The 15,689-nt window shown below is 47.2% G+C and overlaps 1 protein-coding gene across 2 annotated transcripts in view; it reads left to right on the plus strand.

Annotated features, from left to right (window-relative positions):
* MED23 (mediator complex subunit 23) overlaps nucleotides 1–15,689 on the plus strand; it is a 211,329-nt gene that overhangs the window by 68,309 nt on the left and 127,331 nt on the right. For both annotated transcript variants that reach the window (XM_069726015.1, XM_069726014.1), the window contains 2 exons: nucleotides 10,955–11,155; nucleotides 13,680–13,823. In XM_069726015.1, coding sequence (XP_069582116.1) covers nucleotides 10,955–11,155; nucleotides 13,680–13,823 — 345 coding nt within the window. The remainder of the gene's footprint in view (nucleotides 1–10,954; nucleotides 11,156–13,679; nucleotides 13,824–15,689) is intronic.

Raw genomic sequence — 15,689 nt, forward strand, 5'->3', positions numbered from 1 at the left:
GACCGCAGCGGGACCGCCCCCGGGTGAGTATAATTTGACTTGTTTTTCTTATCTTTCAGGTTATATCGGGGGGGGGGGGGGGGTGGCAATTTTAATTGATCGGGCGATTCTGAGCGCGGCGTTGCCAAATGTGTAGATTTGATTTTTTTTTTTTTTTATTATTGATTTATTTTGATTTGGGGCGAAAGGGGGGTGATTTAAACTTTTATATTTTTTTTTTTTTCCACATTTTTTTTAACTTTTTTTTTTTTAACTTTTGCCATGCTTCAATAGCCTCCATGGGAGGCTAGAAGCAGGCACAGCACGATCGCCTCTGCTACATAGCAGCGATCTGCTGTTCGCTGCTATGTAGCAGAATTGCAGGTGTGCTGTGAGCGCCGACCACAGGGTGGCGCTCACAGCTACCGGCGATCAGTAACCATAGAGGTCTCAAGGACCTCTATGGTTACAATGGAGAAGCATCGCCGACCTCCGATCATGTGACGGGGGTCGGCGATGACGTCATTTCCGGGTGCCCGGCCGGATGCGGTAGTTAAATGCCGCTGTCTGCGTTTGACAGCGGCATTTAACTAGTTAAGAGATTCTGCTCACGCCTATTACGGGCACATGTCAGCTGTTCAAAACAGCTGACTTGTCCCGGCTTTGGTGCGGGCTCACCGCCGGAGCCCGCATCAAAGCGGGGCTACTGACCTCGGACGTACTATCCCGTCCGAGGTCAGAAAGGGGTTAAACCCTTCCTGAAAGTAATAATAAAAAAGCAGGAGGCTAAATAAAGTAGCCCCAGAGGCAATAATAATAATAATAATAATAATAATACATTATTATTAACAATATCAAATATCATGTGAAGAGGAAAATTAAACCCAGCCAACTTTTTTTTTTTTTTTTTTTTTTTTAACAAATGTAGCATAAAAACCTGATTTAAACAATAGTTCATTATACAGATTCCTTATATTGTAAGGCTATCATATGAGGTTTGTGTATGCTGCATCCTCCAATAAATTGTGACCACACTTACATAATTTGTAGGTGTGAGCTACTGGATAACAGCTAGCTATGTTTATTCTATGCTGAGAATATTTTTCGAGTGTTTTTTTTTTTTTTTTTTTTTTGGTGCGCTTTTCCAAAAGAGATCTGTAATCATCATAAGGTGTACTGATTTATAGATGTAATGCACACAAAGTTAAAGGCGCTTGTCAAAATGTTTCATTTTCCTTAACTCCTTAAGGACTGGATTATTTTACTTTTCTGTCTTTTTCTGAGAACTGTAAAGTTATTTTTAATCTGATTTTGAGCTCACTGTTTCATTTTTTTTCATGGCAAGATGGTATATTCTTACCAACTTGTGGTCCATACAACACTGTGTTGTTGTTTTTTTTTTTCTTCAATCTTTTTTTTTTTTTTTTAAAGGGAATTTGTCACCACATTTAACCTATTAGTATGGCCATACAGGCTATAAACTGCTGAAAACAATCCTATTATCACTTTATATAAGTGACCTCTTCCTGACTCCAGGGCAGATGTTGCCTGGAGATAACTCTGCCTCCAGAACTTATTTTACATGAAGGAGAGTTACCAGTGTGAGGCAAGTAAGCGACACCGAATAGGAGAAATGAAATTTGTCTCGCAAACACATTTTTTTTGCTTCTCTCTCATCTATGCTGTATTGCAGCAATATTGCAACCCTGTCAGCTTGTGAGATGGAAGCTGGAACTGAGAAGAACCTGCAGATGTCAGTTATCAGTAAAGCAGAGAGCGGCCATTACATATCACACTGGTAACCATTATACATCACATTGGTCACTCCCCCTTATATTTAAAATAATCTCTGGGGGCAGAGTTATCTCCAGGCACTATCCGCCCCGGAGCCTGGAAGAGGTCACTGATATAATATGTTAGAAGATGAGGTCTCAGCAACACAGCTGATATGAGAAACACAGGGAGGACTGTTCTCGGCAGTCTATAACCTCTGTATGCCCATATAGTTTAGATAGGTCAAATGTGGTGACAGATTTTCATTAAGGGACTTGAATCTTTGAATGATCACGTGTTATATAGAGCAATCCGATCATGTCACATGGGGCTGATGATGCAAGTTAAGAGTAGCGACTAGATGGTAATCAGCAATGATTAGTGCTTAGTTCCAGCTGCTACTGTTAGAGACAGATAGCGCCTGTGTTACACACCTTTTGTCTATTACTTATGGAGTGGGTTCAGGTCCTCAGACCACCCTCTCACAAATGTGAAAATAGTGTGGACGTATGTTTATTTTGTGCAAAGAGGTTAACCACACATGTTCCTCACTACTAGCATTGATATAGACTTGTGGAGTGGTAGCTGTCGGCACTCTCCAGAGGTTACGTTAGCCTTTTATGCTGTAGTCAATAGCAATCACAGAATATAAGTAGTTTGACAGAGGGAAATCACACTTTTACTCCATTGGCTTCCCGCAGCATGGTCCCATGGAACTGATGTTTTCTCTCTCAGCCAGAGGCCAAATATTGACATCCAGGTCTGCCATAGTTCAAAGCTTAAAAGGTACAATCTTCTAGGCTTCTTGTCAGTTATAAGGCTGACAGGCTGGGTAATGCACTTCACTATTTGATTATATAGATAACACACTACACTCCTCAAAGGATCACATATTCAAGTCTTCTTGAAGGACTAATATTTATAAAACATCTGGTAACCCCACCGATCAGCTGTAATCGCTTCCATCAGTGGCCGGCTGAAAAAGGTGAACCGAAGACTGCAGCTCTGTATATTGTTTTGTGGCTGCTGCCAAGTACTGCAGATCAGCTTTTATTAAAATCAATAGAAGGTAATCTGCACTAGCTGGGAGCTAGCAACAAGCGGGCTACTGAACTGTCATGTTCCGCTCCGTTCTTCCTTTACATTTAAGCCGAGCTGGTAATGACCGATCAGTGGGGTTGGGGGGTGTTGAACCCCTACCAGCTGATATTGATAACCTTAAAGGGGTTGTCCGGCTTGCTGTAGGGATTTTCCGGCCCTGGGAGCATGACCGTAAGTATGTGATTTGCATACATGCAGTTGCGTGCTGGTCAACCCCTTTAAGGAGAAAAGCCATTGGTTATCTTGGTAGTGTAGATATGTTTAATACAGTAGAACAGTTTCTTGCTGGAATTGAGATCCAAGAAGTATCGTTTCTCCTTGTGGAGAGTGACGTAAGCATGTCGAGGTGGTGAGGAGACTTGAAGCCGCAATGCTCCTCTGGGAAATATGCAAATTGTCTCTTCAGAGAGGAAGAGGACTAGAACTTTAGTGCCACCTATTAGAAGTAGCAATCCTAACAGTCAATGTCGACCCTTTAACGAGCCTTGTCACATGACTTAGTATTATAGCCAAACCAGAATCTCAATTTGCAGATGCTGTGTTTCGGCTTTAAGTCTCCTCACCTCGACATGCTTATCATGTCACTCTCCGCAAGAAGAAATTATACTTCTTGGATCCCGGTCAAACGCCTCACTCAGCCAAACCAGATCTCCACTTTGCACTGACGATGGGCAGTACCCCGAAACAGTGTCTGCAAATTGAGATTTGGGTTTGGCTATTATCCTAAGTCATGTGACAAGGCTCGTTAAAGAGTCGACATTGACTGTTAGGATTCCTACTTCCAATAAGTGGTACTAGAGTTCTAGTCCTCTTCCTCTCCTAAGACACAATTTGCTGGAATTGAGGGGTAATTTTAATAATCAAACTAATGGAAACGAATGAGACCCATATTTCATCACTTGGCTTGGATCAACCATGTAAAATTTCACATAAGTTTTCGTCAATGAAGATATTAGTGAGCAAAATGGTGTTGGATTGTAAGACTTTTTTTTATATATAGAGCATATATTCTTCCTTAAACAGATAAAATTGTTTCTCTATCGCCTCTCATTGGGGGACACAGGAACCATGGGTGTATGCTGCTGCCACTAGGAGGCTGACACTATGCAAATAAAAAAAGTTAGCTCCTCCTCTGCAGTGTACACCCCACCGACAGGAAGCAGGATATTCAGTTTAGCTTAGTGTCAGTAGGAGGTGGACACGGGTCTTTCATTAGACCCTTATCTACCTCAGTGTGCGTCGTTTCTTTTCAGGTTCCGGAGGGATACAGGGTGAACAGTCACACCTGCAGTCCCACAATACGGACTATGAGTACGGCGTGTACTGCCACCCCGTATCCTCATAGATCCCTCAGCAGGACCAAGATCCTAGCACACAAGCGTGCTCAGAAGTCCGGTCCTGGCTCCGTCTCCCACCCACTCGCCCACCAGAGCCTGTCGGTTGGAGGAGACGAGGACGTCCATCAGCTCGGACGTCTCATTCCTCTTCAGGTTAGTATCGGCGTGGGAAGTTGAGGTGATCCCAAAATCTTTCAAGGGGGGCCTTGCTAGGGGCTCCCAGATTACCTGGTCGTCGCTTGCACCCAGATCGCGCAGCACGGCCCGGGATTACTGTTCCCATGCGGCATCTGCAGCCCCTCTGCCTTCTATTCTGGCGCGGGGCCTTTACAGGCTGCCGCGCTGCTTCCTTCGCCGCACCACTCTCCAGTGAGACAGCCCTGACAGGCTGTTGTGCCTCCTGCGGCGCGCTGCTCCGGCGCCGCGGTTTTAATGGGGCCGCACTTCCTTCCCCAGCGCGACAGCCCTGACAGGCTGTCCTGCCATTCTTTCTGCGGCACGCTGCTCCGGTGCCGCGGTTTTAAGGGGGCCGCACTTCCTTTTCCAGCGTGACAGCCTTGGCAGGCTGCCGCGCCATTTTTCTATCTGTGGCGCACTGCTCCGGCGCCGCAGCTCTCTCCTCCGGCGGTCGCTGGCCTGTAATTTAGGCCCCGGCTTCTGCCCGGGCCTACTTCCGGTGCCGCGCTCCGTCCACTTCCGCTTTCATCGGGCGGGCTTTCTCCCGCCCGACAATCTCCTTACTCCCTGCCCACCGGCGCCATCTTGGTGCTCCGGGGCCCATGACTTCTACGCCGCTGCTTGGCGCCACGTCGCAGCAGGGCACACGTTCCAGTCCCCCCTTTCAGCGGTCACCATCTGTGGTTCATCCAGACTGCAGCCAGGTCCTTTTTCCCCCAGCACACGCTTTCTCCAGCGGAGTCCCCTGCATCCTCCTTAGGTTGCCGTCTCATCGCTGGTGCCCTGGACCTGTGCCATGATGCCGGTCGCAGCTACAGCCGGGAGCAGTCTACAGGACTAAACTGTGAGTAGCCCTGCTATGCAGTCTATTACTCCCCTCTCCTGTTCCCCTAACCTTTGGGAATCATTTAGTGGGTCAGCTCCCAGGCCTAATCCGATAAGGAGAGCGTTCCCGTCCTCCTGCTTCCTCTAGTCAGCTGCAGCAACTCTCTGATCCAGGAGTCCCTACCCCGGGTGAGACCGAGACCCCTATCCCTGGGTGGGTTTTCCTTCTGTCTCAGTCTGGGGCGAACCCCACCAGGATGTCACGTCCTTGGTGTCCGTGCCTGACCGCAATTGCTAGTGGGTCACAGGATTCACCATCCAGCCTTGTTCAACTCAGGCCACAAGAGATACAGAGAAAGGAGGGATACAGGGTGAACAGTCACACCTGTAATCCCACATTATGGACTATGAGTACGGCATGTACTGCCACCCAGTATCCTCATAGGTCCGGCAGCAGGACCATGATCCTAGCACACAAGCGTGCTTAGAGGTTCGGTCCCAGCTCCATTCCCCACCCACTCGCCCTCCAGAGCCTGTCGGTTGGAGGAGCCCAGGACGTCCACCATCAGCCCCATGGACGTCTGACTCCTTTCTTTCCCACTCCATCTTGCCCTCCGGCCTGGACCGGTGAGATCCCTCTTCCTGATCCTCCTCTCTCTCTCGAGAGAGAGACATGCTTCCTCGGTCTTGTTTGCAGAAGAAGCTTCAGACTTGGATAACCTTGTCCCTAAGCATCATGGATACCTCTACGGAACCCGCAGAATAGGCGGTTTTCGTTTAGACGGTCAAACCACCTTCCAAGGCCTTCACCCCACACACTGAATTTGTGGTGGTACTTGCCAGGGGAAAATGCGAGCCATACCAGATGCTTTCAGACAGGGAAGCCTCTCGCCATCCTGTATTCCTTCTCTCCTGAGCTCATCGCTAACTGGACTGATTCCTCGGCAGGAAGCGGGCAATTCTGGACTCGTCAGTTCCCAGACTGTCTACCAACTTGGCATGGGTTCCAATGATACAATTATAGAACCGCTGGATAAATCCGCCTTTGAAACGGCTGCTTTCACTTTGTGCCTCGGCCATTGCCTCTACCTGGGTCTCAAGGACCATAGATAGATGGACCAAACAGTCTTGTAAGAGTACCCCGGCTGGAGCTCCTCCGGGGGAGCTAGCCGACCTGACGGACCAGATTTCCTATGCAGGGAAATATTTGGCATCTGCCTCCCTAGAGGCGCGGCTTGTGCAGCTCACGCATCCAGCAATATGGTGGCGACTGAATATTCCTCTCTATACACAGCAGGCGGACTTGTCTTTACTGGGGCCTGTCTCTTTGGCTACATGCTGGAATAAATTATTAATGATGCCACGGGAGGCACGAGTTCCGTTTGTCCTTTCGCTGTTTTGCGGCGTCTGAAGATTCCTCTAGCTAACACAGACTGCGATCTCGTCTGGCTAGAAAGGAAAGGAGAGGAAAAAAAAAAAGGCTTCCTTTTAAGCCTATCCCTTCCCGGCGTTCCTGCAACTCCCATGGTTGGTCCACCAGGGCTAGACCTGGCAGATCTTTCTCGGCATAACCAGTGCTAACGGCCCAGCGTTTCTTCCAGTTTGGGCGGGAATCTCCTGCCTTTTTCAGGGATGTTTGGCTGGCTTCGGTGGAGGACGCTTAGATCAGGGAGGTGATATCCTCTGGATACAAGATGGGGTTCGCTTCGCAGCCCTGAATCGCTTCTATGAATCCCACCCTCTAAAAATCCTCCTCTGATCTCAGGTTTCTTTGCGTCCATTACCTTCCTTCTTGTTCGGAGGTTATTGTTTCCGTCCCACAGCAGGTACGCTTCACAGGTTTCTATTCAAACCTGCTTGCAGTGCCGAAGAAGAGCGGCGCAGTTCGACCCATTCTGTCTCTGAAGTTAGTGAACAGAAGGTTCCGCATGCGGCATTTCCGGATGACGTTCCTCTGTTCAGTCCTGGCTTCCATGGATCCACAGGAATTCCAGTGCTCCATGGATATCCAAGATGCCTTGCTCCATGCCCTGATTTTCCTTGAGGATCAGGGGCCTAGTGCTCATTCCATACCTTGAAGTCATCCTCATCAAGCCTCTGCCCCTCTCTCAGGCCCAGGAGAGTCTGACCATCGTCCTCAACTCCCTGTCCCGTTTCTGGTGGCTGGACAGCAGAACAAAGTCTCTTCTTGTTCCGAGTCAGCGTCTTATCCTCTTAGGCATGTTCGGCACCACCGGGGGTTTTTCTTCTCGAGAAGCAGGCAATTCTCCATACGGAGTTCGCTCTCTGCAGGGCCCTCGGCTGCCTCCCTTCCGTTCAGCTACGACGGTCCTGTGAGGCATGGTGACAGCTCCGTAAGCGTTCTCTTTTGCGCTGTTCCACTTGAGACCACTTCAGCAGGCCATCCTTCCTCAGTGGGACACGTCTGTGCTGTCCATGGATTCTCCAATCCGACTTTCCATCCGATTCTAATAGCTTCTCAACTGGTGGCTGTCGTCCCCTCTCTTTCCCCATGCCGGTCCTCCCCAAGGCATGTGGTGACGACGGTCACCAGCCTTCCCGGCTGGGGTGCGTTTCTCGCCATCCGTCATTGAACGGCGTTGGTCGGAGCAAGAGTCCTCTCCGCCGATCGACACCCTTGAGATAGGGGTTTTCCTCTATCCCTGAGTCTCTGGGAAAGGCTTCTCAGAGGTCGGCCAGTCAGAATCCAGACGTCCAATTCTTCGGCTGTGGCGTACGTCAATCGCCAGGGAGGGAATCAGTCTCTTGGCAATGGCGGAGGTATCCAAGATCCTCCTCTGGGCAGAGGTGACGGTTTCGGCACTTTTCGCAGTGCATATCCCCGGCGTGGACAGCTAGGCCGCAGTGTTTTCTCGGCCGCGAGGGTCTTACGGCAGGACAGGACCTGCTTCAGGTGGTCTTCCTTCAAATCTGCCTTGATGAGGAACTCCGGACACGGATCTCCTGGCGGCCCAACTGCTTAGGAAGGTTCCACCGTTTGTTTCCAAGTCCGCGATCCTCTTGTTGTGGATACCGATACTTTGACCATTCCTGGGTCGCAATTTGTACTTCCAGGCTGTTGAAGATCAATGCGGAGGGGGTGCCGGTCATTTTGACTGCGCCAGATTGGCCCAGAAGGTTCTGGTTCGCTGAGATCGTCCATCTACTTGCGGACTCCCACTGGAGGCCTCCAGTCAGTTCAGATCTTCTGTACCGGGGACCCATCTGCCGCAGAGTTCTTGGTGGCTCAAGTTAACAGTTTTGCTGTTGAAACCTTCCTTTTTGGCCGTTTTCTCTAGGCGGGACTTGATGCTGGCCTTGCCTTAATTCTCTGAAGGGTCAGATAGCAGCCCTTTCCATCCTTTTTCTGAAGTCCCTTTCAGAGGTCCTTAGCTACTGGCTATCACGGTACGAAGATTTATTTCCGGCCCGTTCTCAGATCAGAACTTTTCTTCAAGTGGCGCATGCGGCTCCCCCCTACCACACTCCCGTGGATCCCTGGGACCTCAATCTTGTTCTGGAGGCTCAGTGGATTTTTCCCCTTGAGCCTCCCCATGAGCCTCACTGTTTTGTTCTGTCCTGCAAAGTGGCATTTCTGGTGGCCATCTCCATGCGTCTCGGAGTTGGTGGCTTTCTCCTGTCGCCCCATTTCTTGTTTTTTTTTACCAGGATAGGGTAGTTTTACGGCCTTCGTCTCCTTTTCTTCCCAGGGTGGTGTCCTCCTTTTACTTGAATAAGATCGTCCTTCCCACCTTTGTCCTGCTCCGTTCGATTCTCTGGGGCGTTCGCTGAACAGGCTAGTCCTGGTCAGGGCGGTGAGAATCTATTTGTCTAGGACCGCCTTCTTTAGGAAGACGGACTGTCTTTTTATCTTTCCAGACGGTACGCCAAGAGGCCTGCCGGCCTCCAAGGTTACAACTGTTCTCTGGATCAGACCTGCCATTCTGGAGGCTCTCCGGGTCAAGAACAGAGTGACCCCTCCTGGTATTAAGACTCACTCTGCCCCGGGCAGTGGGCGCCTCCTGGGTGGTACACCATGGGGCATCCGCCCTACAACTTTGCTAGGTGGCACCCTGGTGTTCCGTTCACTCTTTTGCCAAGGGTTATAAGCTCCATACCTGCGCTTCGGCAGTTGCCCGCCTAGGCAAGGAGTTTTTCTGCTGTTCCCACCCCAGGGACTGCTTTGGGACGTCCCATGGTTCCTGTGTCCCCCAATGAGAGGCGATAGAGAAAACAGGATTTTTGGTTGCTTACCGTAAAATCTGTTTCTCAGAGCCTTCATTGGGGGACACAGCACCCTCCCAAGTTGAACAGCTTTATTTATTGTTACACTGTTAACATTTGTGTTCTTTGAACGCTCTTTGAGTGTTTGAAACTGTTAAGCTGTAAAGCACTGCTTAGGTTTGTTGGCGCTGTATAAATGAAGATTATTATTATAATATTATTCTTTCTCGTTTACACGTTGCTTCTCCTACTGCTTTCTCACTAACTGAATATCCTGCTTCCTGTCGGTGGGGTGTACTCTGCAGAGGAGGAGCTAACTTTTTTATTTGCATTGTGTCAGCCTCCTAGTGGCAGCAGCATACACCCATGGTTCCTGTGTCCCCCCAATGAAGGCTCTGAGAAACAGATTTTACGGTAAGCAACCAAAAATCCTGTTGTTCAAAACTTATCTAGATGTAAATGATAAAGGGGATCTGTTTGCACTAGAGATCCTTTTTAGAAGACAATATTTTTACAAAGCGCGTACGACTTATGAACTGTGGCCCCATATCAAGCACATTAGAATATTTGGCCACCGTTACTTTGTGTGCTGTACACATTGAGGCATTGTCCATCGTTAGAAGCAGCATTGTGATCTTTGGCGCTTGCTCAACGTTGCCTTATAACCCCAGCCTTATTGCGGTAATAAGGTAAGGAGCTGCCATAGGCTTCAGAGCCACAGACTGGATATTGCTGCCTTACATCTGGCTTCCCCATTTACAAGGTGAGCCTGTCCTATGATGCTCTCTGGCTCGCGAGACTACATGTTACACTTTGTCACGGCATGTCTTGCCAGATCGTTGTTAGTCTTGCATCTTTCTAATTTGTTTCTCTGCTGGCAAAGAGCAAGTAAGGGTGATCTGATTTGTACATACTTTAACTTGGTAGCCACTTTCCTTTATCTTTTTTAATGGCAAAAAGTCACTGTTGGATATACCTATATCCTAATACATGGTAAATAACCTCATGAAATGGACAATTGGTCTTGACATATGTACAAGTAACAGCCTTTCTATATTCTATGTACTCCTGTTGACCCTGTGTATATATTTTTACTAGAAAAATATATACGTTTGATTTTGCCTGCAGAAAGGGACGCTGCAATTCTTTGTTTAGTATTCCGCTTCTTTTCATCTTCTCTATGTAATAAACCAGATGGAAGCTGAGCGCCATTGACAGGAGCACTCTAGATGGGAATTAGGAATATTTTGTATTGTATCCATCATGTGCAATGTTAAGTCCTCTCTATATATGAATGACTATCGTTGTCTAATTCACCTAGATGGCTAATTTTGATTGTGGCCTCTTTTCTAGGGTCAGACTATGCAATAAATGATGTTCTCCTGTCACATGGACTCTGCTTTCGTTCGCTTTTTTATGGTCTTCCATTCCATGCTGTTTGTTTATTTATTTTGGCCTGGTTTGGCCACCTTCTATTTTGTGCTAATAACTAGATCTTGGCGCATAGGACTTTTGGAATACTGATTTTCTATTTTCAGCACAAGCAGAGATGTCCTGTGCTGGAGGACCAGCTGGTTGATCTGGTTGTCTATGCCATGGAGCGATCTGAGACGGAGGATAAATTTGACGATGGTGGAACAAGTCAATTGTTGTGGCAACATCTTTCCAGCCAGCTGATTTTCTTTGTGCTCTTTCAGTTTGCAAGTTTTCCACATATGGTCTTATCTCTCCACCAAAAGGTATTGAACGGTACCCAACAATTGTATTTTTTACATATTTCAGGTTAAGGTCTTTGAAGGTTCACTGTTGGCTCATATGTACAGTATAATCGTGGGAACCTCTGCTGTGATAAGTGTCGAACATTTTCATCACAGGCATCTGATATGATTATCCCTGGTCTTGCTCCTGAGAAAAATGGTCAGATGACTGTCATTGTTTTACAGAAAGTTGGAGTCTACCATAAGGAATCTGTATCTAGCTTCCATAAAATAAGAAAACTTCTTTTAATGATGTAAAGGGGTTTTATGATTCTGGAAAACCCATGTTCCCCAGTACAATTTATTTTAAAAGGGAAAAAAAAAACTGTCCCTCTATGTACCCTCCCCAGGTTCATCACTGACATCCCTTACTACTACCCATGTCTGTTGTGGTCAGCATAGCTGACGCCACGTCATCCACACTGTAGCCAATTAATAAGCTGAATGGCTCAGGTAAATGACTGTCGGTATGTCTCATTACTGCAGTCATTAAGAACACCTAATTATACCATTCTGTGTTTTCCATCTCTGTAAAATAAGTTGAGAAGCCATTGTTTGGCTGCTTAATAATGACCGAAGGAACCTCTGATCCGAGTAGTTAAAATTTTTTGTTTAAATTCACAAAGTCAAAATTGACACTAGCATGATTTTACGTTGACCTCTTTGATTGAACTACCATGTTTTCCAGTCTCATGGTTGGAGACTTTAACATTCCTAAGATTACAGCCATTGGAACCTCGAACCTATCTGAACTTGTACGCCTGCTGTTGTATGTAGGCCTTCAGAGTCATGTGTAGCACTTATTCTTATAAAATGTTTTATGGCTTTTTGGAATAAGGCTCTTTAAAGAAGCCCAAAGATATGGGCCATTTTATTTTGTGTTTAACAGTCAAAAGGTCATTGAGGAGTTAATTGCATTGTCTGGCCAAAACCGTTAATTACTTATGACTTATGACTTAGTACTTATTCACAGTATACAGTACAGACCAAAAGTTTGGACACACCTTCTCATTTAAAGATTTTTCTGTATTTTCATGACTATGAAAATTGTACATTCACACTGAAGGCATCAAAACTATGAATTAACACATGTGGAATTATATACTTAACAAAAAAAAAGTGTGAAACAACTGAAAAAGCCCTGCAAGATGCTGTGATAGTTATGCTGGTTCAGTATGCCTTCAATTTTGAATAAATCCCCAACAGTGTCACCAGCAAAGCACCCCCACACCATCACACCTCCTCCATGCTTCACGGTGGGAACCAGGCATGTAGAGTCCATTCGTTCACCTTTTCTGCGTCACACAAAGACACGGTGGTTGGAACCAAAGATCTCAAATTTGGACTCCTTAGACCAGTGGAAATCTGTGCTTTGGTCTGATGTTCATTCCTTGTGTTCTTTAGCCCAAACAAGTCTCTTCTGCTTGTTGCCCGTCCTTAGCAGATTTTTCCTAGCAGCTTTTTTACCATGAAGGCCTGCTGCACAAAGTCTCCTCTTAACAGTTGTTGTAGAGATGTGTCTGCTGCAAGAACTATGTGTGGCATTAACCTGGTCTCTAATCTGAGCTGCTGTTAACCTGCGATTTCTGAAACTAATGATTGAGATAAACTTATCCTCAGAAGCAGAGGTGACTCTTGGTCTTCTTTTCCTGGAGCGGTCTTCATGTGAGCCAGTTTTTGTAGCGCTTGATGGTTTTTGCAACTGCACTTGGGGACACTTTCAAAGTTTGCCCAATTTTTCAGACTGACTGACATTCATTTCTTAAAGTAATGATGGTCACTCATTTTTCTTTACTTAGCTGCTTTTTTCTTGCCATAATACAAATTCTAACAGACTATTCAGTAGGACTATCAGCTGTGTATCCACCAGACTTCTGCACAACACAACTGATGGTCCCAACACCATTTATAAGGCAAGAAATTGCCTTATTAAACCTGACAGGGCACACCTGTGAAGTGAAAATCATTCCCGGTGACTACCTCTTGAAGCTCATCAAGAGAATGCCAAGAGTGTGCAAAGCAATCATCAAAGCAAAAGGTGGCTGCTTTGAAGAACCTAGAATATGACATAATTTCAGTTGTTTCACACTTTCTTGTTACTGGTAAGTATATAATTCCACATGTGTTAATTCATAGTTTTGATGCCTTCAGTGTGAATGTACAATTTTCATAGTCATGAAAATACAGAAATTTCTTTAAATGAGATAGTGTGTCCAAACTTTTGGTCTGTACTGTAGGTGATAACTTGTTGATCAGTGGGAGTCCGACCATTATGGTCTGCACTGATCAAAAGAATGAATGGAGCTGCAGTTGGGCCACTCTATTTTGTAACTGGGATAAACAAAAATCCTTGATCTGTACCAGTGTTCGGACACCCACCGGTCAGCTAGTGGTCACCTATCCTGTGGATAAGTGTTATCTTGTTTTCACCTGACAGCACTTTTAAGGCAATATTCATCACATATGTTCAGATGCTGATCAGTAACACGTGGCACATTTATTACAGCTTGCGGGTCGAGGTCTCATAAAAGGAAGGGATCACCTCATGTGGGTGCTTCTTCAGTTTATCTCCGGAAGCATACAGAAAAATGCTCTAGCTGACTTTTTACCAGTTATGAAGCTCTTTGACCTCTTGTATCCAGAAAAGGAGGTGAGTACTTAAGCAACAGGTAGGTTTTGGTGTTTGTATCTTGCCCTTTGACTTCTAGGGTTGAATAGACTCTTAAGTGTTACTAAAAAATATGCCTTTTGTTGGTTTCATCAAAGCTTTTTAATTAAAAAATAAAAATAAAATACATTTTAAAACACTATTCTAAAGCTATGTCCACACTAAACGTTTTTGCAGTGTTTTTTGGCTGCTTTTTTATGCTAATTTTCTCTGTCGCCCATGACGGCACCACGGAGAGAGAGGGGATCCGCCCACCAAGGACAGGAAACCTACGGATAAAAAGGCGGTACCACTCTCCTGCATCAGTTGGTTTCCTGTCCTTGATGGGAGACCTACGGACTCACCAGATCGACGTTGGAATTCCGGGGCCAACCAGTCCGACTCAGGCAGCTGGGGTCCCTCTGCCTCGGCTGGGGTGGTGACCCGAAGCGCCACCGCTGGGGGCTAGTGGGCCTCTAGGGTGTGCGGGGTAGGTGACAAGGAGTTCGCGGTCACCTCCCCAGGTAAGATGCAGCAGCGGCAACATCCAGGGGGGGTTCCTCTGTGGTTGCGGAAGGTGCGGCGCGGCCCTCCCCAAGAAGCGTCAGTCTGCACACTGCACCGCCATCCGGCGTGCAGAGCCGCGCGTTAGGGACTGCATAGGACCGGGGGCTCCGGTCAGAAGCGCCATATCTGCACTCCCGGGCGCCATCTTGAAAGCACGGCGCATGCCCGGGATTGCGCTGGTCTCGCGAGCTTCCGCGCAGGCGCCAGCGGTGTGTGCCGCTCGGGCGCCTAGAATGATATGCGCAGGCGCCGTAGAAGCTCGTCTGCGCAGGCGCCGGCGTTCGGCTCTCCTCGCTGACGGCTGGGAGCTACTGCGCAGGCGCGGGAAGAAAAAAAAAAGAGCGGTGGGAAAGCTTTAAATGGGAGAAGCTACAACCTCCCAGTGGCTCTGCAATATTATCGGCAGGAGCCTCAAGAGCTACTAGTCGCCGCAGCACGCGTTAAGGCAGCGACCGCAGACCAGCAGCAGTATGAGCGACCCGGCATCACCCTTGCCAGAATCACCTCCACCTATAGCATCGCCGCAGCAGCAGCAAAAAAGGCGACAGCAGAAAGGACACCAGCAAAGAACGCCAAAGGTCCCAACACAGTAAGGAGTCCAGTACGGCGTCGGGGAAAAAACCAGAGGCAGAGAAACCCCAACTGGTATTTATGGGTCCTGGAGGTGGTAAGTGATCTTCGTGAAAGTCAGAGACAGTAAGTTTATTATTTGTCTCTTTTAGGGGAGGAAAAGCTTAGGTAAATCCAAGCATAAAATCTGTGCCATCTGTAGAGAAGATCTTCCACCCACCTGGGAGAAGAGACTATGTAATACTTGCATACAGCAGACCGTATCCGAGAGTCTTCCCGGGTTTGCAGCCGATCTAAAAACCCTGATTAAGGAGCAAGTGGAGGACACCTTTAGATCCCTAAAAAGTGGGGAAAAAACGGAGAAAGACCAGACACAGGTCCCCGTCTCCGGTCTCAAAATCTGACAGTGATAGTGCGAGTTCAGTATCCTCTAACTCCTCCTCATCTTCATCATCCACTTCTTCCTCGGGGGGACACAATTGTTTCCCGCTAGAGGACACCGATGGCCTCATAAAAGCAGTGAGAAGTACTATGGGGTTAGTAGACTCCCACCCTAAAAAATCGGTGCAAGACATCATGTTTGGGGGTCTAGAACAAAAAAAGAGAAGGGCTTTTCCGCTTAATGACGCAATAGCGGCTTTAATTAAAAAAGAATGGAAAAAACCCATGAAAAAGGCCCTTCTAACTCCAAAAAGGAAATACCCCTTCGAGGATGAATCCTGCTCCTTTTGG

Source organism: Ranitomeya imitator, chromosome 5, assembly GCF_032444005.1.
Source record: "Ranitomeya imitator isolate aRanImi1 chromosome 5, aRanImi1.pri, whole genome shotgun sequence".
Taxonomy (NCBI): domain Eukaryota; kingdom Metazoa; phylum Chordata; class Amphibia; order Anura; family Dendrobatidae; genus Ranitomeya; species Ranitomeya imitator.